This window comes from Scardinius erythrophthalmus (assembly GCF_964197995.2).
Source record: "Scardinius erythrophthalmus genome assembly, chromosome: 24".
NCBI classification, from domain to species: Eukaryota; Metazoa; Chordata; class Actinopteri; order Cypriniformes; family Leuciscidae; genus Scardinius; species Scardinius erythrophthalmus.
The window spans coordinates 117,613-143,230 of NC_138244.1; the positions used below are offsets into that span (position 1 = coordinate 117,613).

The following is a 25,618-nucleotide window of genomic DNA, read 5'->3' on the forward strand; positions in this document are numbered from 1 at the left end:
TGACCATCACACTCCCTGACTGACCCTCACTGACCCTCACACTCCCTCACACTCCCTGACTGACCCTAACTGACCCTCACACTCCCTGACTGACCCTAACTGATCCTCACTGACCATCACACTCCCTGACTGACCCTCACACTCCCTCACACTCCCTGACTGACCCTAACTGACCCTCACACTCCCTGACTGACCCTAACTGACCCTCACACTCCCTGACTGACCCTAACTGACCCTCACACTCCCTGACTGACCCTAACTGACCCTCACTGACCCTCACACTCCCTCACACTCCCTGACTGACCCTAACTGACCCTAACTGATCCTCACTGACCATCACACTCCCTGACTGACCCTCACTGACCCTCACACTCCCTCACACTCCCTGACTGACCCTAACTGACCCTCACACTCCCTGACTGACCCTAACTGACCCTCACACTCCCTGACTGACCCTAACTGATCCTCACTGACCATCACACTCCCTGACTGACCCTAACTGACCCTCACACTCCCTGACTGACCCTAACTGACCCTCACACTCCCTGACTGACCCTAACTGACCCTCACACTCCCTGACTGACCCTAACTGACCCTCACTGACCCTCACACTCCCTCACACTCCCTGACTGACCCTAACTGATCCTCACTGACCCCTAACTGACACAGCAGATGGTTTACACTGTGGGCGGAGCTACGGGAACATCAAAAACGAGCGCAAGACGTAAAGTCCTTGCACACTAAGTTTTGAAAAAACGAACGTGGAACGTGGGCCGAATTTTTTTTATGACGTAAGAAACTTTACAGTCAGTGTGTAAACGTGATTGACTACGTGAGGTCGTATTTATTTTTTATCGTACAAAAATTTCTGCTGAAAATTTCTGCCAGTGTGCAAGGACGGTTAGCACAGTTATGAGCACGAGACGTCACTCAGATGAGGGCCTGACCTATGTGTGTGTGTGTGTGTGTGTGTGTGTGTGTGTGTGTGTGTGTGTGCAGGTTCTGCAGGGGCTGGACTACCTTCACAGTAAGTGTAAGATCATCCACACGGACATCAAGCCGGAGAACATCCTGATGTGTGTGGACGAGGCCTTCGTGCGCAGGATGGCAGTCGAGGCCACCGAGTGGCAGAAAGCAGGAGCGCCTCCTCCCTCAGGATCCGCTGGTACTCCTCCGCTCATCCTCCGTTTCTACTCCTCCGTTCTGCTCCTCCGCTCATCCTCCGTTTCTACTCCTCCGCTCATCCTCCGTTTCTACTCCTCCGCTCATCCTCCGTTTCTACTCCTCCGCTCATCCTCCGTTTCTACTCCTCCGTTCTGCTCCTCCGCTCATCCTCCGTTTCTACTCCTCCGCTCATCCTCCGTTTCTACTCCTCCGCTCATCCTCCGTTTCTACTCCTCCGCTCATCCTCCGTTTCTACTCCTCCGCTCATCCTCCGTTTCTACTCCTCCGCTCATCCTCCGTTTCTACTCCTCCGCTCATCCTCCGTTTCTACTACTCCGCTCATCCTCCGTTTCTACTACTCCGTTCATCCTCCGTTTCTACTCCTCCGTTCATCCTCCGTTTCTACTCCTCCGCTCATCCTCCGTTTCTGCTCCTCCGTTTCTACTCCTCCGCTCATCCTCCGTTTCTACTCCTCCGCTCATCCTCCGTTTCTGCTCCTCCGCTCATCCTCCGTTTCTACTCCTCCGTTCATGCTCCGTTTCTACTCCTCCGCTCATCCTCCGTTTCTGCTCCTCCGTTTCTACTCCTCCGCTCATCCTCCGTTTCTGCTCCTCCGCTCATGCTCCGTTTCTACTCCTCCGTTCATCCTCCGTTTCTACTCCTCCGCTCATCCTCCGTTTCTACTCCTCCGCTCATCCTCCGTTTCTACTCCTCCGTTCATCCTCCGTTTCTACTCCTCCGCTCATCCTCCGTTTCTACTACTCCGCTCATCCTCCGTTTCTACTACTCCGCTCATCCTCCGTTTCTACTCCTCCGTTCATCCTCCGTTTCTACTCCTCCGTTCATCCTCCGTTTCTACTCCTCCGCTCATCCTCCGTTTCTGCTCCTCCGCTCATCCTCCGTTTCTGCTCCTCCGTTCATCCTCCGTTTCTGCTCCTCCGTTCATCCTCCGTTTCTGCTCCTCCGCTCATCCTCCGTTTCTACTCCTCCGTTCATCCTCCGTTTCTACTCCTCCGCTCATCCTCCGTTTCTACTCCTTTGCTCATCCTCCGTTTCTACTCCTCCGCTCATCCTCCGTTTCTACTCCTCCGTTCATCCTCCGTTTCTACTCCTCCGCTCATCCTCCGTTTCTACTCCTCCGCTCATCCTCCGTTTCTGCTCCTCCGCTCATCCTCCGTTTCTACTCCTCCGCTCATCCTCCGTTTCTACTCCTCCGCTCATCCTCCGTTTCTACTCCTCCGCTCATCCTCCGTTTCTACTCCTCCGCTCATCCTCCGTTTCTACTCCTCCGTTCATCCTCCGTTTCTGCCTCCGTTTCTACTCCTCCGCTCATCCTCCGTTTCTACTCCTCCGCTCATCCTCCGTTTCTGCTCCTCCGCTCATCCTCCGTTTCTGCTCCTCCACTCATGCTCCGTTTCTGCTCCTCCGCTCATCCTCCGTTTCTACTCCTCCGTTCATCCTCCGTTTCTACTCCTCCGTTCATCCTCCGTTTCTACTCCTCCGCTCATCCTCCGTTTCTACTCCTCCGCTCATCCTCCGTTTCTGCTCCTCCGCTCATCCTCCGTTTCTGCTCCTCCGCTCATCCTCCGTTTCTGCTCCTCCGCTCATCCTCCGTTTCTGCTCCTCCGTTCATCCTCCGTTTCTACTCCTCCGCTCATCCTCCGTTTCTACTCCTCCGCTCATCCTCCGTTTCTACTCCTCCGCTCATCCTCCGTTTCTACTCCTCCGTTCATCCTCCGTTTCTACTCCTCCGCTCATCCTCCGTTTCTACTCCTCCGCTCATCCTCCGTTTCTACTCCTCCGCTCATCCTCCGTTTCTACTCCTCCGCTCATCCTCCGTTTCTACTCCTCCGTTCATCCTCCGTTTCTGCCTCCGTTTCTACTCCTCCGCTCATCCTCCGTTTCTACTCCTCCGCTCATCCTCCGTTTCTACTCCTCCGCTCATCCTCCGTTTCTGCTCCTCCGTTCATCCTCCGTTTCTGCTCCTCCGCTCATCCTCCGTTTCTGCTCCTCCGTTCATCCTCCGTTTCTACTCCTCCGCTCATGCTCCGTTTCTACTCCTCCGTTCATCCTCCGTTTCTACTCCTCCGCTCATCCTCCGTTTCTACTCCTCCGCTCATCCTCCGTTTCTATTCCTCCGCTCATCCTCCGTTTCTGCTCCTCCGTTCATCCTCCGTTTCTGCTCCTCCGCTCATGCTCCGTTTCTGCTCCTCCGCTCATGCTCCGTTTCTGCTCCTCCGCTCATCCTCCGTTTCTACTCCTCCGCTCATGCTCCGTTTCTGCTCCTCCGTTTCTACTCCTCCGCTCATCCTCCGTTTCTACTCCTCCGTTCATCCTCCGTTTCTACTCCTCCGCTCATCCTCCGTTTCTACTCCTCCGTTCATCCTCCGTTTCTACTCCTCCGCTCATCCTCCGTTTCTGCTCCTCCGTTCATCCTCCGTTTCTGCTCCTCCGCTCATGCTCCGTTTCTGCTCCTCCGCTCATCCTCCGTTTCTGCTCCTTCGCTCATCCTCCGGTTCTACTCCTCCGCTCATCCTCTGTTTCTACTCCTCCGCTCATCCTCCGTTTCTACTCCTCCGCTCATCCTCCGTTTCTACTCCTCCGCTCATGCTCCGTTTCTGCTCCTCCGCTCATCCTCCGTTTCTACTCCTCTGCTCATCCTCCGTTTCTACTCCTCCGCTCATCCTCCGTTTCTACTCCTCCGCTCATCCTCCGTTTCTACTCCTCCGTTCATCCTCCGTTTCTACTCCTCCGCTCATCCTCCGTTTCTACTCCTCCGCTCATCCTCCGTTTCTACTCCTCCGTTCATCCTCCGTTTCTACTCCTCCGCTCATGCTCCGTTTCTGCTCCTCCGCTCATCCTCCGTTTCTACTCCTTCGCTCATCCTCCGTTTCTACTCCTCCGTTCATCCTCCGTTTCTGCTCCTCCGCTCATGCTCCGTTTCTGCTCCTCCGCTCATCCTCCGTTTCTGCTCCTCCGCTCATCCTCCGTTTCTACTCCTCCGCTCATCCTCCGTTTCTGCTCCTCCGCTCATCCTCCGTTTCTGCTCCTCCGCTCATCCTCCGTTTCTGCTCCTCCGCTCATGCTCCGTTTCTGCTCCTCCGCTCATCCTCCGTTTCTGCTCCTTCGCTCATCCTCCGTTTCTACTCCTCCGTTCATCCTCCGTTTCTACTCCTCCGCTCATCCTCCGTTTCTACTCCTCCGTTCATCCTCCGTTTCTACTTCTCCGTTCATCCTCCGTTTCTACTCCTCCGTTCTGCTCCTCCGCTCATCCTCCGTTTCTACTCCTCCGCTCATGCTCCGTTTCTGCTCCTCCGCTCATCCTCCGTTTCTACTCCTTCGCTCATCCTCCGTTTCTACTCCTCCGCTCATCCTCCGTTTCTACTCCTTCGCTCATCCTCCGTTTCTACTCCTCCGTTCATCCTCCGTTTCTACGCCTCCGCTCATCCTCCGTTTCTACTCCTCCGTTCATCCTCCGTTTCTACTCCTCCGTTCATCCTCCGTTTCTACTCCTCCGTTCTGCTCCTCCGCTCATCCTCCGTTTCTTCTCCTCCACTCATCCTCCGTTTCTACTCCTCCGTTCATCCTCCGTTTCTACTCCTCCGTTCATCCTCCGTTTCTACTCCTCCGTTCATCCTCCGTTTCTACTCCTCCGTTCATCCTCCGTTTCTACTCCTCCGCTCATCCTCCGTTTCTACTCCTCCGCTCATCCTCCGTTTCTGCTCCTCCGCTCATCCTCCGTTTCTACTCCTCCGCTCATCCTCCGTTTCTACTCCTCCGCTCATCCTCCGTTCATCCTCCGTTTCTGCTCCTCCACTCATCCTCCGTTTCTACTCTTCCGTTCATCCTCTGTTTATCCTCTGTTTCTTCTCCTCTGTTTCATCCCTGATTCCTGTCATTTTCCTCCACGTGATGTGTGACACTGACTCTGTGTGTGTGTGTTTGTTTGCAGTCAGCACGGCTCCTCAACTCAAACAGGTCAGTGAAGCCGTTTCCACACACACACACACACACACACACACACACACACACACAGCTGCTTTACATCCTCAACACATTAGACTTCTACATATTACATACAGGAACATGTTTATCCAAGAACCCTTTTATAAGGCTTTAGTCACACTAACTGTCCAGCTCTGATCTGTAGGTTACATTTTTTTATAGTCTGTAACAAACACATGAAATCCAGCTTTTACAAAACTGCAAAACTATTATAATGAAATGAGCACATCATGATGGCGGCAGTATTATAGGGACTAACCAACCTGTAGTTACTGTAGTAAGTGAAGTGAATGTGCTGATATTGAGGGAAAGAGCCGAGTGATGACGTCAGAGAGGAGTGTGTGTGTTTGAGCTGTTTGCTGTGGTGTGGCGCCTCCTACAGGTGGGGAAGATCTCCAAAAATAAGAAAAAGAAGCTGAAGAAGAAGCAGAAGCGTCAGGCGGAGCTGCTGGAGAGACGCATGCTGGAGATCGAAGCTCTGGAGCGAGAGGCGGAGAAACAGAGAGTGGGCGGAGCCTCAGACTCCGCCCCCAGTCCCGCCCTGGCGCTGGCAGACAGTGAGGAAGAGGATGATGAAGAGGTTGATGAGGATGAGGAGGCCGAGGGAGAGAAGGAGAGGCCTGTCAGACTCACCAACCACACATGTGAGTGAGCCTCCACTACATAAGTGATCGGTCACACATGAAAACCAGCATCATTTCCTTTTTATTTTACTTTTCATTACTGGTCATTATTTGACAGGAGCAGATGCACATCTCACGTACATGCATGTATATACTGTAAATGGATACATACACTATATTGTCGAAGCATTAAGAGTTCCTTTCACTGGAACTAAGGGGTTGAGCCCAACCCCTGAAAAACACACACCACACACCATAATCCCCCCTCTGCACCCCACGCTTTACACCACTGCACCCCGCGCTTTACTCCACTGCACCCCACGCTTTACACCACTGCACCCCACGCTTTACTCCACTGCACCCCACGCTTTACACCACTGCACCCCACGCTTTACACCACTGCACCCCACGCTATACACCACTGCACCCCACGCTTTACTCCACTGCACCCCAGGCTTTACTCCACTGCACCCCAGGCTTTACTCCACTGCACCCCAGGCTTTACTCCACTGCACCCCACGCTTTACACCACTGCACCCCAGGCTTTACACCACTGCACCCCAGGCTTTACTCCACTGCACCCCACGCTTTACTCCACTGCACCCCACGCTTTACACCACTGCATCCCACGCTTTACACCACTGCATCCCACGCTTTACACCACTGCACCCCACTCTTTACACCACTGCACCCCACCCTTTACTCCACTGCACCCCACGCTTTACACCACTGCACCCCACGCTTTACACCACTGCATCCCACGCTTTACTCCACTGCACCCCACGCTTTACACCACTGCATCCCACGCTTTACTCCACTGCACCCCACGCTTTACTCCACTGCACCCCACGCTTTACTCCACTGCATCCCACGCTTTACACCACTGCATCCCACGCTTTACACCACTGCATCCCACGCTTTACACCACTGCACCCCAGGCTTTACTCCACTGCATCCCACGCTTTACACCACTGCATCCCACGCTTTACACCACTGCATCCCACGCTTTACACCACTGCACCCCAGGCTTTACTCCACTGCATCCCTCGCTTTACACCACTGCATCCCACGCTTTACACCACTGCACCCCACCCTTTACTCCACTGCACCCCACGCTTTACACCACTGCACCCCACGCTTTACACCACTGCATCCCACGCTTTACACCACTGCACCCCACTCTTTACACCACTGCACCCCACCCTTTACTCCACTGCACCCCACGCTTTACACCACTGCATCCCACGCTTTACTCCACTGCACCCCACGCTTTACACCACTGCACCCCACGCTTTACTCCACTGCACCCCACGCTTTACTCCACTGCATCCCACGCTTTACTCCACTGCACCCCACGCTTTACTCCACTGCATCCCACGCTTTACACCACTGCATCCCTCGCTTTACACCACTGCACCCCACGCTTTACACCACTGCACCCCACGCTTTACACCACTGCACCCCACGCTTTACACCACTGCATCCCACGCTTTACTCCACTGCACCCCACGCTTTACACCACTGCATCCCACGCTTTACTCCACTGCACCCCACGCTTTACTCCACTGCATCCCACGCTTTACACCACTGCATCCCACGCTTTACACCACTGTATCCCACGCTTTACACCACTGCATCCCACGCTTTACTCCACTGCACCCCACGCTTTACACCACTGCACCCCACGCTTTACTCCACTGCACCCCACGCTTTACTCCACTGCACCCCACGCTTTACACCACTGCACCCCAGGCTTTACTCCACTGCACCCCACGCTTTACACCACTGCACCCCACGCTTTACACCACTGCACCCCACGCTTTACTCCACTGCACCCCACGCTTTACACCACTGCACCCCACGCTTTACACCACTGCACCCCACGCTTTACTCCACTGCACCCCACGCTTTACTCCACTGCACCCCACGCTTTACACCACTGCACCCCACGCTTTACACCACTGCACCCCACGCTTTACTCCACTGCACCCCACGCTTTACTCCACTGCACCCCACGCTTTACACCACTGCACCCCACGCTTTACACCAATGCACCCCACCCTTTACTCCACTGCACCCCACGCTTTACTCCACTGCACACCACGCTTTACACCACTGCACCCCACGCTTTACTCCACTGCACACCACCCTTTACTCCACTGCACCCCACCCTTTACTCCACTGCACCCCACGCTTTACACCACTGCACCCCACGCTTTACACCACTGCACCCCACGCTTTACTCCACTGCACCCCACGCTTTACTCCACTGCATCCCACGCTTTACACCACTGCACCCCACGCTTTACTCCACTGCACCCCACGCTTTACTCCACTGCACCCCACGCTTTACACCACTGCACCCCACGCTTTACTCCACTGCATCCCACGCTTTACACCACTGCACCCCAGGCTTTACTCCACTGCACCCCACGCTTTACTCCACTGCACCCCACGCTTTACACCACTGCACACCACGCTTTACACCACTGCACCCCACGCTTTACTCCACTGCACCCCACGCTTTACACCACTGCACCCCATGCTTTACACCAATGCACCCCACCCTTTACTCCACTGCACCCCACGCTTTACTCCACTGCACACCACGCTTTACACCACTGCACCCCACGCTTTACTCCACTGCACACCACCCTTTACTCCACTGCACCCCACCCTTTACTCCACTGCACCCCACGCTTTACACCACTGCACCCCACGCTTTACTCCACTGCACCCCACGCTTTACTCCACTGCATTCCACGTGACAGTAGGCCTTATGTACATCAGTGTTGGTTTAGTTTTGGATGATGTACTGTGAGGATTGTTCTGAGTTTTTTTTTTGTAATTCTTCACAGTAATGAGGACGACCTAAAAAGTTTGGTTGTGTGTTTTTGAGCCTACGTCTCTGTGTCTCTCAGGCGCAGAACCGGATCAGGACCAGCAGGAAAGTGAGGTGAACGAGGAAGAAGAAGAGTCACGCACACACACTCAACCCGGACAGCAGGAGGAGCGGGAAAACTCAGGACAACCGGAAGAGCACGAGGGAAATGAAGATGTGGGAGAGGAAGAGGAGGATAAAGCCGAGGAAGAGGAAACAGAAGCCACGCCCCCACAGAACACCACAGATGAGCTGAAGATACAGGAGAGTTCAAACCAGAGAGAAACTGAGACGACAGAGACGCCAGAGAGACAAGTGGATGAGGAGGAGGAGGAGGAGGATGAAGAAGAATATGACGATGATGATGATGAGGAGGAGGAGGAGGAAGAGGAGGAGGAGGCAGACGATGAAGGCCAAGAGCACAATGACTCCTCTAAGACCAACGGTCATGTGATCATGTGTGTGCAGGAGCGTGACTCTCCCAGCATTCCTCAGTCCTCGCTCCTCTGCCCTCTGGTGGAGTCGGAGATCAGCACGACTGACCGCGAGGCTTCCGACGCCTCCCACGAGCTTCCCAACGGAGAACCCGGACTCCCCAATGGAGAACCCGGACTCCCCAAAGTAAAACCTGGACTCCTCAATGGGTCTCGGCACCGGGGCACCACTCCACGCTTCCCCGAGCTCCCGCTGGACCCCACGCTCCCCGACACAGAGGACGAGGCTGGGGCTCTCAGCGGGAACACCGATCGCAGCAGAACCGTGTCCTCGTCCAGCACCGGGGACACGCCCAGGGGTCAGTCACACACACACACACACACACACACACACACACACACACTGGCTACATTTACATGAGACACACCCAGAGGCCAGTCACACACACACACACACACACTTGCTACGTTTACATGAGACACGCCCAGAGGTCAGTCACACACACACACACACACACACACACACACACACACACACTGGCTACGTTTACATGACACGCCCAGAGGTCAGTCACACACACACACACACACACACACACATACACACACACACTGGCTACGTTTACATGAGACACGCCCAGGGGTCAGTCACACACACACACACACACACACACACACACACACACACTGGCTACGTTTACATGAGACACGCCCAGGGGTCAGTCACACACACACACACACACTGGCTACGTTTACATGAGACACGCCCAGGGGTCAGTCACACACACACACACACTGGCTACGTTTACATGAGACACGCCCAGGGGTCAGTCACACACACACACACACACACACACACACACTGGCTACGTTTACATGAGACACGCCCAGAGGTCAGTCACACACGCACACACACATACACATTGGCTATGTTTACATGAGACACGCCTAGAGGTCAGTCTCACACACACACACACACGCTGGCTACGTTCACATGCAACCAAATAATCCAGTAGTAATGGGATTGGCGGCTCAATTGGACTGAAAAACCTTCATATAAACTTTAATCGATCCGATTGAGCTCGATCCCAATACAATTTTGATTGGATTGAAAGGGGAAGTTTATTCCTTTTCTAATCTGATCGAGAGAACATGTAAACACTTGATCGGTTGAAAACCGAAACTGAAAGGACTGCGCATGTGCAATGACTTAGAAATAGCGCAATGACTTAGAAATAGTGTAATGATGTAGAAATAGCATAATGACTTAGAAATAGTGTAATGACGTAGAAATAGCGCAATGACTTAGAAATAGCGTAATGGCGTAGAAATAGTGTAGAAATAGCGTAATGACGTAGAAATAGCGTAATGATGTAGAAATAGCACAATGATGTAGAAATAGCGTAATGACGTAGAAATAGCGCAATGATGTAGAAATAGCGTAATGACGTAGAAATAGCGTAATGACTTAGAAATAGTGTAATGACGTAGAAATAGCGCAATGACTTAGAAATAGTGTAATGACGTAGAAATAGCGCAATGACTTAGAAATAGCGTAATGACGTAGAAATAGCGTAGAAATAGCGTAATGACGTAGAAATAGCGTAATGATGTAGAAATAGCACAATGATGTAGAAATAGCGTAATGATGTAGAAATAGCGCAATGATGTAGAAATAGCGTAATGATGTAGAAATAGCGTAATGATGTAGAAATAGCGTAATGATGTAGAAATAGCACAATGATGTAGAAATAGCGTAATGACGTAGAAATAGCGCAATGATGTAGAAATAGCGTAATGATGTAGAAATAGCGCAATGATGTAGAAATAGCGTAATGATGTAGAAATAGCGTAATGACGTAGAAATAGCGCAATGATGTAGAAATAGCGTAATGACGTAGAAATAGCACAATGATGTAGAAATAGCGTAATGACGTAGAAATAGCGCAATGATGTAGAAATAGCGCAATGATGTAGAAATAGCGTAATGATGTAGAAATAGCATAATGTAGAAATAGCGTAATGATGTAGAAATAGCACAATGATGTAGAAATAGCGTAATGACGTAGAAATAGCACAATGATGTAGAAATAGCGTAATGACGTAGAAATAGCGCAATGATGTAGAAATAGCGTAATGATGTAGAAATAGCGTAATGATGTAGAAATAGCGTAATGACGTAGAAATAGCGCAATGATGTAGAAATAGCGTAATGACGTAGAAATAGCACAATGATGTAGAAATAGCGTAATGACGTAGAAATAGCACAATGATGTAGAAATAGCGTAATGACGTAGAAATAGCGCAATGATGTAGAAATAGCGTAATGATGTAGAAATAGCGCAATGATGTAGAAATAGCGTAATGATGTAGAAATAGCGTAATGACGTAGAAATAGCGTAATGATGTAGAAATAGCACAATGATGTAGAAATAGCGTAATGACGTAGAAATAGCGCAATGATGTAGAAATAGCGCAATGATGTAGAAATAGCGCAATGACGTAGAAATAGCGTAATGATGTAGAAATAGCGTAATGACGTAGATATAGTGTAATGATGTAGAAATGAGGTAATGACGTGGAAATAGTGTTATGACGTGGAAATAGCGTTATGATGTAGAAATAGCGTAATGAAGTGGAAATAGCATAATGACGTAGAAATAGCGCAATGATGTAGAAATAGCGTAATGTAGAAATAGCGTAATGACGTAGAAATAGCGTAATGACATAGAAATAGCGTAATGACGTAAGGACGTAGAAATAGCGTAATGACGTAGAAATAGCGTAATGACGTAGAAATAGCGTAATGTAGAAATAGCGCAATGATGTAGAAATAGCGCAATGACGTAGAAATTGCGTAATGATGTAGAAATAGCGTAATGACGTAGAAATAGCGTAATGACGTAGAAATAGCGCAATGATGTAGAAATAGCGCAATGATGTAGAAATAGCGTAATGAGTAGAAATAGCGCAATGACGTAGAAATAGCGCAATGACGTAGAAATAGCGCAATGATGTAGAAATAGTGTAATGACGAAGAAATAGCGTAATGATGTAGAAATAGCGTAATGATGTAGAAATAGCGTAATGACGTAGAAATAGCGTAATGATGTAGAAATAGCGTAATGACGTAGAAATAGCGTAATGACGTAGAAATAGCGTAATGATGTAGAAATAGCACAATGACGTAGAAATAGCGTAATGATGTAGAAATAGCACAATGACGTAGAAATAGCGTAATGATGTAGAAATAGCGTAATGACGTGGAAATAGTGTTACGATGTAGAAATAGCGTAATGACGTGTTAATAGCGTAATGATGTGGAAATAGCGTAATGACGTAGAAATAGCGTAATGATGTAGAAATAGCATAATGACGTAGAAATAGCGTAATGATGTAGAAATAGCACAATGACGTAGAAATAGCGTAATGATGTAGAAATAGCGTAATGATGTAGAAATAGCGTAATGATGTAGAAATAGCGTAATGACGTAGAAATAGTGTAATGATGTAGAAATAGCGTAATGTAGAAATAGCGCACTGACGCCTGACGCGCGAAACAAGCTCTTCTTCCTGTTGAATAAAGTGTCATATAAACAAGTGTCTCATCCTCCTTTCACTGCGTCTGTGAAGTGGAGCAGGACAGCGGCCCTCCAGTCCTTTTTTTCAGTTCCCAGGCATTTTTACTGCGTGATAAATATAAATTTATAAATTCATATGCTCATTGTCTCCAAATTATGACGAGAAATGGATCAATATTAAGTCTGCTGTTTAAAACAAATAAATAATCAGTGTAGGGGAATGGTTATTAGGCACAAACAGTGGGAAACTCTGTATATTTGTTCAATGAGCGCATGCCAAAAAATCTATCCCCATTTGAAGCTTGTGATATAAAAACGCGCACATCATCCCCGATCACATGTTTAGCGTAAACACTATTTTCAGATTCATCAATCAGAATGAATTTAGTCCGATTGAAACAAAAGCTGTGCATGTAAATGTAGCCAGTGACACACACACTGCTGTAAGTTGACTGATACACACTCTGTCCTGCAGCGAGGGTTCGAGCGGCCGATCTGCTGGTCAATCCTCTGGATCCGCGCAACGCAGACGTTCTGAGAGTCAAAATCGCTGACCTGGGCAATGCATGCTGGGTGGTAAGATGCTGTAAATGTGCATACGAGTGTAGATAGGTGAGCTGTGTGCAGATCTGAAGTGTGTTTGTGTGTCCAGCACAAGCACTTCACGGAGGACATCCAGACGCGGCAGTACCGGTCCGTCGAGGTCCTGATCGGCGCGGGATACAGCACTCCAGCCGACATCTGGAGCACAGCCTGCATGGTGAGCGCCTGTGTGTGTGTGTGTGTGTGTGTGTGTGTGTGTGTGCACTCTAACAGCAGCACCCGTTGTAACTGCCAGCGTTAATGCAGGGAAGTGTATTTTGACATGGCTGACTTTTGGCTACTACTCTTGACAATGTACCTTATAACAACAGTTAAGAGCGCGTTTAAAGACGCTCAATCACCCATCTGGTGGAAACTACACAGACTTTTCAACCACTGTAAGAACACTGGGCCAGGACGAGTGGATTCTATTCCAAAATAAGGAAAGAGCATTTAGAAAGACCTTGGATACGAAACATCTCGAGGACAAACATAACTTCCTCTTCTCAGGAGTAACGCCGATAAAATGGATCAGACTCATCCGCATTTTAAATGGAGTTTACTTTAAGAACGGAACTTTTACAATCACCCGGCGAAATAAAAGGCAGTTTGGATTACCTTTTCTGAAGTTCACAATCCGTGTACTGAAGAGAATGCTGCGAGCCATCGGAGGCCTTCCCGAGGCCCAGACCGCGGATTCCCTCGCCGGCTGGATTGAGGTGGAGTTGCGCTTTTTGCGGGACATCGTTCAACCAGCACTGAGGGCGTCACGGAGCGGATCCCAACAACAAAATGAGGTGGGCAAAGATAAACTTGCATATTTATGGCGGAATAGAATATCTAGAGCATCCAAATCATTCTTAACAACAGTACATATCCAAATGTACCAGTCGGCGCGAATAATATACTGTCTGTGCAGAACTAGCCTATTACATTTCAAAATGCATGCCTGAGAGGCTTGGGGGCGTGTTAGATGCACCGCCGTGGACTGGATCATTATTTTCCGTACAATCTATCCAACCTAACACTTCACTGTTCACTGTCCACTGTCACTGAAGTGGAGAAAGTGGTTAATGACCTCCCAGTAATAAAGCAAGTGGACTTGATGGCGTGACTTATGAAACGCTGAAAACTACCAAACAAACAGTGTGTCCAATTCTGACCAATATATTTAACATCTGTCTGTAAAATGGTAAAGTCCCAGAATCATGGAAAGGGGCCCTGATCCACCGTATCCCCAAAAAAGATAATGTTCCCGACGACCCGTCTACCTGGAGAGATATCTCCTTACTACCTACAGTCTTTAAGGTGTTTATGAAGTGTATGCTGTCACGAATACTTCCTTGGTTAGTAGAGACAGGAATACTTTCACCAAAGCAAAAAGCTTATATCAATAGGCAGGGGATGAATGAACATGTCTTCTGCCTTAAAACGGGAATAGACGACTTCAAACACTCATCTACCAAGATCTTCACAGTCTTTCTGGATTTTCGTGATGCATTTGGCACACTGCCCCATGATGTCATGTTTCACGCATTAGATGAAATAAGATTACCACAGTTGTATGCAGATGTAATTAAAGATGTTTATAATAACTCTTACATCCGAGTTATATGTGGAAGCGCCCTAACGATCCCATACCACTTAAAATCGGCATCAAAACAGGGTGCCCGTGGAGCGCCATCAGTTTCATTCTGGCGATTAACTCCTGGATGAAGTGGTTGTGCAAGTGCGCGCCAGCAGGTGTGCGATCCCCAAACCCAGTGCAAGGCTATGATGCGGACGATGTGGAAATCTCCTCACGAGATGAAAGTGTTATTTCCAACATGCTCCACCGCACAGATGAGTTCATAAGGTGGTCAGGTTTAGACATCAAACATACAAAATGTGCTGCACTCAATGAAAGACGCAGTGGAGGAAACAGATGGTATAAAGCAAAGTCTGACAAGCCCCCTGCCTTTTCATTAATGCAGGAACCCATCCGACTATATGAACGCCACGAAACATATCCTTATCTGGGTCATAAATTTAACGTCAGTGGCGATTGGGAGGAACAGATCACAGAGCTGTGTCACGAGTATACCCAAAGACTCGGGCTGATTGATGCTGCCCCACTCCCCAACTGATGAAGATTGAAGCCATCAGGCTGATCGCAGCGGCTAAAATCCAACACCTTTTCCCGAACGTACATATTCCACAATGTACACTGTCAGAGATGAACAACGAAACAGTGAAGCTGGTGAGGAAATGGTTTTGTCTTAATAGTCGTACAACTCGGGACATTATCTTCCAGCCGCGTAGAGACGGAGGTCTCGGCGCCCCAAACAGTGAATGGCTCTACACCGCCTCCAGAACAGGACATCTTCTAAACATGCTTAACAATGGCGATACAACTGTTAGAGAACTATCACGCGAATCGCTGTTTTTACATCTACAGCGTCACAAAATACCTGCTGCTTCCACAAACGAGTCCCAGTTTCTTGGATTTAAACTAAAGCAGAACGGGAAGTTAGACATCAGAGCAGCCGGATGTGGAGTGCGCTCCGACTGGCTGGATGTAAACGATCTCTGCTGCCGTACAGGAATACAGCTGTCCTGGCTGGGACCCGCCGGAGAAGGAGTTGTTCTCAACGACAACGTAATCACCGATCCGCTAGTTTCCACCCTGGCTGAAAGAGCCTCAATTCTCCATCTTAGACAGACCCAAAACAGACAGCACTGGACGGGTCTTAGATTTCAAGGAAAACTTGCATTACTCCAATTTGCCGACCATTCAGTGTCTCATTCAGTCCTGACAAACCCCTCAATCTCAGACGACATTCTGATATTCATGGTTAAAGCAAGATTACAGTGTCTACCAACGAAGTACAATTTGGCAATATGGTATCCATCAAAGCATGAACCCTACTCTATATTACACCCAACTCAGCAGGAAAAAGAAACGGTTGCTCACATACTAAACGGATGCTACAACTATAAAGGACTTTATGTGGCTAGACATGACCGTCTGGTTGATCTGGTTGCAAAGGACTTGCAAAAGGTAATCTGTGGACATGATAGTAAGATCTACAAGCATAGCACTGTACGAATGAACTGGTTTCATCATAACATATCTGACAGTGATTATTTTAAAAACATTCCAAATACTCCTGACATTGTAATTGTAAATGAGGCTATGAAATCTGTGTGTGTCTTTGAGGTGGGCTGCTGTTTTGATCTGTGTGTGTGTGTGTGTGTGTGTGTGTGTGTGTCTTTGAGGTGGGCTGCTGTTTTGATCTGTATATGGATACTTGCTACTATTCCAAACTATTGAAATATCAATCTCTGGTAGATCTTATTCTCCATCTTGGATACAACTGCAGACTAATAATTCTGGTATTTGGAAGTTTGGGCCATGTCCATAAGAGTGTGATCAGGGGGGTGCAGTTAGGGGGGGGCTGCAAAAAAAGGAGGCAAAAAGGCTTGCAAAATTCTGCTCTGTTTCAGCCACCATAGGGAGCATGCAGATATGGAGACGGAGGTGTTTTGTCCATCCTTAATGTTTTGAGAATTTTATATAGAAGGACCTGTACAAGTGTGTGAGCCATGAATTGATGACCTGTCACCGTGTCAAAGACTCTTCCCAGAGTATTTGGATCTTGTTTTCTTTGTAATGTCTTTCAGATCCAAATAAAAGTATTCAAATGTGTCTCAGAGCGCTTCATCTACTCTGTGTCCGCAGGCGTTCGAGCTCGCCACCGGAGACTATCTGTTCGAGCCACACTCGGGGGAAGACTACTCTCGGGATGAAGGTACAGATGCTTACGCTTCTCAGCGCGGGTTCAGAATGGAGGACATGTTACCGCACATTCATATCATATTCAGTCTGAGTAGAGAATCTCTCATTCTGTCAACACTACGATTTTAACATCATCTCGACTCATTGTAGTTTTTCAAATTGGATTCAAATTGCAAAATATATACAGTCAGACATCTTAAAATAAACGCCATCCCTCATGTGAAGCGGAGACAAGCTGACTGGACATTATCACATGACCACTTAATGAATAAATGTGTATGTGAGAGTGAATGCTTTAATTAAGTAAAGGATGAAAGTGTGAAACATGAATCTACAGTATAACTGAAACAATCAGTTATACAGATAAAAGTCACTGGACCACAGAATGACCAATCACAATCGAGCGTTACACCAGTGACCAATCACAATCCAGCATTACACCAGTGACCAATCACAATCCAGCATTACACCAGTGACCAATCACAATCCAGCATTACACCAGTGACCAATCACAATCCAGCATTACACCAGTGACCAATCACAATCCAGCATTACACCAGTGACCAATCACAATCCAGCATTACACCAGTGATCAATCACAATCCAGCATTACACAGAGACGGTGATCTGCTCTTCAGCCACTCTCTGAAGTACACACGGCTACATGATGAGGTCATGTGACCCTAGTATTCCATTCTGAACTCCTGATTCTATTCTATCACCGCTCTAACCCTGTTACTCTTCGTTCTGTTCTTGCCTGTTGCTCAAGATGAAGTTTAAAACCCAGCGTAACCATTAGCATTCACATGTCAGACCGTGTTTAGAGTGTTTCTGGCTGATCTAAACTCCCGGCTCTCCCGTTTCTCTCTTCCTCTATTTTCCCACCACGCTTCCCTCCTCTTCCTCTTCCTCTTCCTCTTCCTCTTTCTCTCTCCTGTAGATCATATAGCTCACATCATAGAGCTTCTTGGCTGCATTCCTCGACACTTTGCTCTTTCTGGAAAATATTCCCGGGAGTTCTTCAACCGGAGAGGTAGTGTTAGACTCAGAGGGAGCGACGGATGCGAGCGTCCGCCACACACACTCACACACACACACACACACTGCCGTTACAGGGCTGGATTCTAAAGGGTCATGAAATGCATTTTCACACCTTTATCTTATGTTTTGGAGGTTAGTTTATAGATTTTTTTTCACCAAAAAGTTTCAAATATTCGTAGACATGATTTCCTCTTTCAGAAACTGGAGTGAACAGCCGTGCTGTGATCAGTGAACTTCATCAGTGTTCAGAAGAGGAACCTGTTTTTATTCTAGAGTAACTTCTTATATATGCAAATATCTGGATTTTCCATTTCACGAGCCTTTAATAGCAGACGTGTGTGTGAGCTGAACTGGTGTTACCCAGACGCCAGTGTGTGTGATGGCCGACGCGTCCCTCCGTCCTCCTGCACCACTGCATGAATAACTGATGTTGTGTGTGTGTGTGTGTGTGTGTGTGTTTGGTGGTCAGACCACATCGCTCTGATTATGGAGTTGCTGGGAAAAATCCCCCGCAAGATCATCGCAGCAGGAAAATACAGCCGTGAGTTCTTCTCAAAGAAAGGTAACCCTAACTCTGCAGTCTGAGTCCTGTCTCCTTCAGGACCGTTTCATTTACACCCTCAGACCTGTAACCCAGTCTCTCAGATGGGTCTGCTCTGAGGTCTTTTCCTAGCCTTGCAGCAGTAATGTGGGTGTGTCTTACGGCAGTAATGTGGGTGTGTCTTACGGCTGTAATGTGGGTGTGTCTTACGGCAGTAATGTGGGTGTGTCTTACGGCAGTAATGTGGGTGTGTCTTACGGCAGTAATGTGGGTGTGTCTTACGGCAGTAATGTGGGTGTGTCTTACGGCAGTAATGTGGGTGTGTCTTACGGCAGTAATGTGGGTGTGTCTTACGGCAGTAATGTGGGTGTGTCTTGCGGCAGTAATGTGGGTGTGTCTTACGGCAGTAATGTGGGTGTGTCTTACGGCTGTAATGTGGGTGTGTCTTACGGCAGTAATGTGGGTGTGTCTTACGGCAGTAATGTGGGTGTGTCTTACGGCAGTAATGTGGGTGTGTCTTACGGCAGTAATGTGGGTGTGTCTTACGGCAGTAATGTGGGTGTGTCTTACGGCAGTAATGTGGGTGTGTCTTACGGCAGTAATGTGGGTGTGTCTTACGGCAGTAATGTGGGTGTGTCTTACGGCAGTAATGTGGGTGTGTCTTACGGCAGTAATGTGGGTGTGTCTTACGGCAGTAATGTGGGTGTGTCTTGCGGCAGTAATGTGGGTGTGTCTTACGGCAATAATGTGGGTGTGTCTTACGGCAGTAATGTGGGTGTGTCTTACGGCAGTAATGTGGGTGTGTCTTACGGCAGTAATGTGGGTGTGTCTTACGGCAGTAATGTGGGTGTGTCTTGCAAGCAATAATGTGGGTGTGTCTTGCGGCAATAATGTGGGTGTGTCTTGCGGCAATAATGTGGGTGTGTCTTGCAGTTATAAAGGGGCAGGTCTTGCAGTAGTAATGGGGTGTGTCTTGCAGTAGTAATGGGGTGTGTCTTGCAGTAGTAATGGAGGCAGGTCTTGCAGTGATAAAGGGGCGTGTCTTGCAGTAGTAATGGGGGCAGGTCTTGCAGTAATAAAGGGGTGTGTCTTGCAGTAATAAAGGGGTGTGTCTTGCAGTTATAAAGGGGACATGTCTCGCAGTAATAAAGGGGCGTGTCTTGCATTAGTAATGGGGGCAGGTCTTGCAGTAATAAAGGGGCATGTCTTGCAGTAATAAAGGGGTGTGTCTTGCAGTTATAAAGGGGCGTGTCTTGCATTAGTAATGGAGGCAGGTCTCGCAGTAATAAAGGGGCGTGTCTTGCAGTAGTAAAGGGGGCAGGGGTTGCAGTAGTAAAGGGGGCGGGTCTTGCTGTAGTAATGGGGGCGGGGCTTGCAGCTGTGTTTTCCCTGCAGCAGCTGATCTGGCGTCTCTCTCTGCAGGTGAACTGCGGCACATCACGAAACTCAAGCCCTGGACTCTGTTTGATGTGCTGGTGGAAAAGTACGGCTGGTCGGCCGAGGACGCCGGTCACTTCACACACTTCTTGTTGCCCATGCTAGAGATGGTGCCGGAGAAACGGGCCTCTGCTTCAGAGTGCCTCAACCACCCCTGGCTGAACTCGTAGCACTTCTGCCCCTCAGACTCACTGATGCCCCCCTGAGGCCCCATCCGGAACTGCAGCCCACCGTCACTAGAGAGCCAGAGACCAGGGGCTTCAGAGAGAGGAGGGTGGGCTTCAACACACACACACACACACACACACACACACACAGGAGAAACAAGCCTATCTTTATACCTGAAGCTTCATTCACCGTCTTCCTCCACCTCATTCAACAGAATTTTACAGGCTGAACACAGAAAGTGAGGTCATTTCACATGATCTGACAGATAAAAAAAGACTTTTGACATTTTATTTATGATATTTTTATGATAAAACATTTTAAGATGTTTAATTTTAAGAAATGGGACTGAGTGTTTTAGTAAGGTTTATAACTCGTGGAACTCAGTTTCTTCTCGAGGCCTTCAGCGAAACTCTTGTGAAGGTCCTAGAAAAACAATCATTTACACAGATGAATGAATTCACACAGAGAGAAATATATGTGAGCAGTCAGTCTGTAATATAGCTATTCGTCTCAGTGACTGAATCTGAGAGTTACTGTTACAACAGTGTGTGTGTGTGTGTGTGTGTGTGTGTGTGTGAGTGACTCAAACTGCTAGTTGATGTTTCTGACATCCAGGAAGCCCACCTGAGACACTCTGCATGAAGCCCCGCCTCGTCTCACCCTACCGTCCAATCAGGTTCTGCAGTGGAGCTGTTTACCTCACACACTCACACACTTACACACACTCACACAGGCTCTGGAAAACATGAATCCAGAAAGAGTTTGTGGAGAGACGCCTGAGACGAACGGATGGATGGACATTTCTGCGTTCATGCCGTTGAGTTCCTTGTCCGGTTTTATGTTTTTACTCTGAGCTTTTAATCCCCAAATCCCGAGGACAACATTCCTGATTCTCCAGCTGATTCTTCTGACTGTCGGCAGGATGGGCGTCTCGGGTTCATGAGGACGCACTTGTGTTTGTTTGTACGTTTCATTCAGGGAATTCATGTATAGAGATCCTGCAAACTGTCCAAAAACTAGCAACTGCTTGAGCGCAAGATAAACACGCATCGCTGTTTGGAGACGAGCATCACGGTTGTCATGGAGACGAGCATCACGGCAGCGGTTGTCATGGAGACGAGCGACACGGCGGCAGTCGTCACGGAGACGGGCATCACGGTGGCGGTTGTCATGGAGACGGGCATCACGGCGGCGGTTGTCATGGAGACGAGTGTCACGGCAGCGGTCGTCATGGAGACATGGACAGTGCCGTTCCCGTGGCCTCACGCTGCTCATCATCATCATCATCATCATCACAGTTAGTCCAGTTGCCTATTTTCGCAATAAAAGTAGATGATGAAATATTTTTAAAAATATTTAAATTCGTTTAAGCAGAAAAGAAGTTCTCTGATGTTGTGACAGTGACAGAGTTTAGTCGTAATAAGGTGATTGTGTTTTGTCTACTTCCTGTTTTTGTTAGTTTTTATTGGCTGCCACTTCCTTCATGACATGGACTCGCGCGGCTCTGAGGATCATGTGACAGTCATGGACTTTATTGGACGTTTTTGCAATAATAGTGATTATGATGATGAATTTTTGCAGCGAAAGCCCCTGATGTGTCTCGCAGCCTCGCTGACTGTTCTTCCCAACGTCCCTCGTTTTACATCGAAAGATTTAATAAAATTGTAAATTATTGGATCACGTTGCCGGAACATTTCCACCGTTCTTCTTCTGGTCTATATTTCAGATATCATTCATATTTCCCGGCGGGATGAAGTGAATCCCTGTTACGGTCTGAAATCATCATCGGGCCTAAAAAATTTTTTGTTTGGTTCCGGTTTCTGACCGACCCTGTCAATTTATGTGCGACCCAAATTTATTTTATGAGCTTGGGGAAGAAATAATACAAATTAAATAAATACACAATTTTTTTAAGGCGAACTATAATTTAGGTTTTTGTATAGCACTCTTGCGATGCAAGACAGAGTCCTGCACGGGTCCAATTTCGTAAATCCGCACCCGCCCGCACCCGCAGTGCTTCAAACCGCATCCGACCCGTTTTCCGACAGCAGCACTAATTAAAATCTGCACCCGACCCGCTTAAAATAGAACCGACACCCGACCCGCACCCGAAATAAAATCAGTTTAGCCAATCACATTATAGACACACTTACAAAAATGTTTATTGCCAGGTCATACAGAAGTTATTACAGAACAAACTTCAGCCGAAGCTGTCAAACGGCCGGTGAAGAACATGGCAAACGTTACCACAAAACTGAGTAACCTTATAACATTTTACCAATCGAACAGACGCGGCTACAACACTATATGCCACGCAATTTCGTCCAGCCTACATCTGACAGTTTTGGGTTCAAACACGCCCTGCACACCACACATACTTAGTGTTAAATGTGAAAAGTACTGTTCGATAGAACTGCTTTGTTACCACAGTTTCTGCGTGCTTCCTCAGCGATGAAGTTCCACATTTGCGGCTATCCAACACGAAAATGCAGCAAAGCCTTTCACAATATTTTCTTCAGATAACTCCAAATTTCTCCCACACACTGGACTTGATTTTTGATGACTATTGTCGACAACTTTACAATCTCCACTAGCTATTCTTTTCTTCAACTCCTCAGCATCCATCTCGACGACTGCAGATCGCGCGCGCGGTTATGAGGAATTTTTAAAAGTGAAAGTAACCTAGGTAACGTTATAGATCCTGGGAGGGCGTGGCGCGTGGGCACAAATAAACTGATGTGGATTTTAAATTACTTTATCAACTTGAAATACAGGAATATTTTTGTAGATGTGTTCCGAAAAATATGCATATATTTTTACGTTTGCATGTTATTGTTTTAAACCCGTGTTTCGACCCGTGTTTCCCCCGTTTGTATTGAGGTTAATACAATTAAAGGTATAGATGAAACGCGTGTCAGCGCGTGTGTGTGTGTAACATGCTGGGACACACAAGGTGGTATAGGTACATGTAGTACAGGTAGGCTATGTTATGAAAAAATAGAGTATCTATCGCTACTGTAAAGTAAAATTAAAAATATTATAATAATTTCCTACCTATCTCTTGCTGCCACTGAAAAAAAAAATCCCTACCGACACATGACCTCAACTGACAACCAACAGGAACCAAACTTTTTTTTTTTTTAGGCCTCAGTGGTTTGGGAAGCACTAACGTTAAACCTTTTAAAGGTCAACTGTGGGTCAGAGGTCAACTCAAATCAGATGCTCCTCAATGCAAACATGTTCAGTTATGAATGAGAAATATGGAAGTAAAATAATGACAAATGTTTTTGAAACAAAAGCTTGCTGAATTGCACTACTTGAAAAAAATAGGCATTGCATTAACCCTGCTTGCATTTTAATGCGTTGTATTTTTAGGGCTTGCATTTTTATGGGCTGAAATTCAACATGGTTGTATATTTAAGCTGTGAATATTTCAATTCCAAACATTTCACACACGTTTCCATTATTAAAAATTCAATAATCCATATTCACCTTTCAGATTTCACTTCCAAAATGTTAATTCTGTTTAAAAATACAACCTGTAATATTTGACAGGCAATTATCAGTCCATTTTATTTTGCTTTACAAATTCAGCGGTTCAAATTCGACAGAAAATTCAACATTTGACATCCATGAACTGCAGGAATATCAGTAGATTACCGATTAATAATCTCCATCTGCTGTTAGTCGGCCTGACCAGCAGGGGCGCAAGCGAAGACTAGAGCAACGGGTGAGAGAGTCACTCATTCATAAAAACTGATTTACAGGAATGGAGCAAGCGGTCAATATTTGTGATGATTATGAGGGCCAGTATAGACGAATCCGGCGAAACTACGGGAAGTAAGCGGGCGCCATTACTGAGCTGTTGCTGGGTAGCGTTGCGCCATTGCCTCCTATTGGTTTGGTTGCGTCCACTGGAATAAACAGCCCGCGATTTACGACTGTCACTAACGTTACATCTACAACTTTCCTATTCTTCCTCTGCCGAGTTATTTGTACAGTATGAGTGTTGTTAATGGTCTGTGAAAATCGGACAGGTCCTTTTAGAACTATGTGTTTATCATCTGGTAGAGTGTGCATTATTTAGCTAACCAAACCATCCGGAGCTCAGATCATTTTGACCCTCTATCAGTGACCTGTAGTTGGCATTTTGTTGATCATCGGATGCCAGGCGAAGGAGAAAATACTCTTGAATACCTTTAAAACAACCGAAGGGGCGCGATGGGGCAGTAGTAACATTACTTATGTCTGTTGTTAATGTTTGATTTGCTCGACTGTGACTCTCCCTCTGAGAACCAACAACGCTAGCAGTTAGCTGTACCCTTTCCTTTTGAAATGGGAAAATGAGATAAATAATGGTCACAAATGAAAAACATGAATTCGTTTATTTGATATTCATTTATTTATTGTTGCCAAATGGACAGATCTTTTTATAGTTTCCTCGTTAGCTAGCCTAGCTAGCATAGTTATTGCCAAGCTATTTTCATAAATAATCTGTAAGATCGTTTGTACCTTCATCTGTGACTGGAGCCCACTGTCTAACATCATCAACCCAACAAGTCATTCTGCCTGGCTGTAGCTGTCATCGACTGTGCGTTATCACGGAGGTTTGTTTAGTAACAGCTCAGTAATGGCGTCGCCACAAGATGGCAGCCTACACAGAACGCTCGTCGGATTCGTCTATATATATATATATTTATAAAAGGGTTAGTTCCAATCCTTGATTGTGATTGGTCAATAGCTGTGCTTTATTCACGATAAAACACGGCTATGACCGCTTCACCCAATGGTTCTATGTATCACTACAACACCCCTAGCAACCACTCTTAGCAACTTAAACACATGTGTGATCTCATTGATATTGTTCATTGAAGCTATTATAGTGGAGTATTGTGAGAGATCGAGAAAGCGAGGGTAAAGTTACCTGCATTCACAGTAGACATTGCATTTTCCTTCAGGTCAGTCCTATATTCATAATAAAATAATCCGTTTGAATGTCCGCTGCGATATCTTGTCCTTTTAACAGTTAACCGTTAAGGGGTTTTCCCGTGCCTATAACGTTAGTCATCTGTCAGTTGCGTCTTCCTTCTCCGTGAAAACAAGTTTGAGTCTTTTCAATATAAAAGTCTCCTCTACCGACTCATAGATATCATATAAAGGCTAGATGTCTTAAGGCGGAGTCACTTCCGGCATCACCGGCGGCCATCTTAGGACAGGGCTCTGTGAATTAAGGTGAGTGAGCAGCACGCACACAAATCCTCTTATCTCGGTGAAATCTTGACGGATTTACAAACGGTTTGGTTTCTTACAAACGTCATTACCGTGGCTATAATTCTTTCATATGGAAGTCCATTTGTATAATTATTCATATGTATGCAGTTTC

General features: G+C 47.4%; 1 protein-coding gene across 1 annotated transcript in view; it reads left to right on the plus strand.

The window, feature by feature from the left end:
* Nucleotides 1-21,912, plus strand: part of srpk2 (SRSF protein kinase 2) — a 63,054-nt gene extending 41,142 nt beyond the window's left edge. Inside the window, exons 5-15 of the mRNA XM_081355336.1 lie at nt 673-724; nt 1,000-1,165; nt 5,117-5,142; nt 5,552-5,813; nt 8,714-9,466; nt 13,164-13,264; nt 13,341-13,448; nt 16,992-17,061; nt 17,989-18,081; nt 18,559-18,651; nt 20,053-21,912. Coding sequence (XP_081211462.1) covers nt 673-724; nt 1,000-1,165; nt 5,117-5,142; nt 5,552-5,813; nt 8,714-9,466; nt 13,164-13,264; nt 13,341-13,448; nt 16,992-17,061; nt 17,989-18,081; nt 18,559-18,651; nt 20,053-20,237 — 1,909 coding nt within the window. The 3' untranslated portion in view covers nt 20,238-21,912. The remainder of the gene's footprint in view (nt 1-672; nt 725-999; nt 1,166-5,116; nt 5,143-5,551; nt 5,814-8,713; nt 9,467-13,163; nt 13,265-13,340; nt 13,449-16,991; nt 17,062-17,988; nt 18,082-18,558; nt 18,652-20,052) is intronic.
* The last annotated feature ends 3,706 nt before the right edge of the window (nt 21,913-25,618 follow it).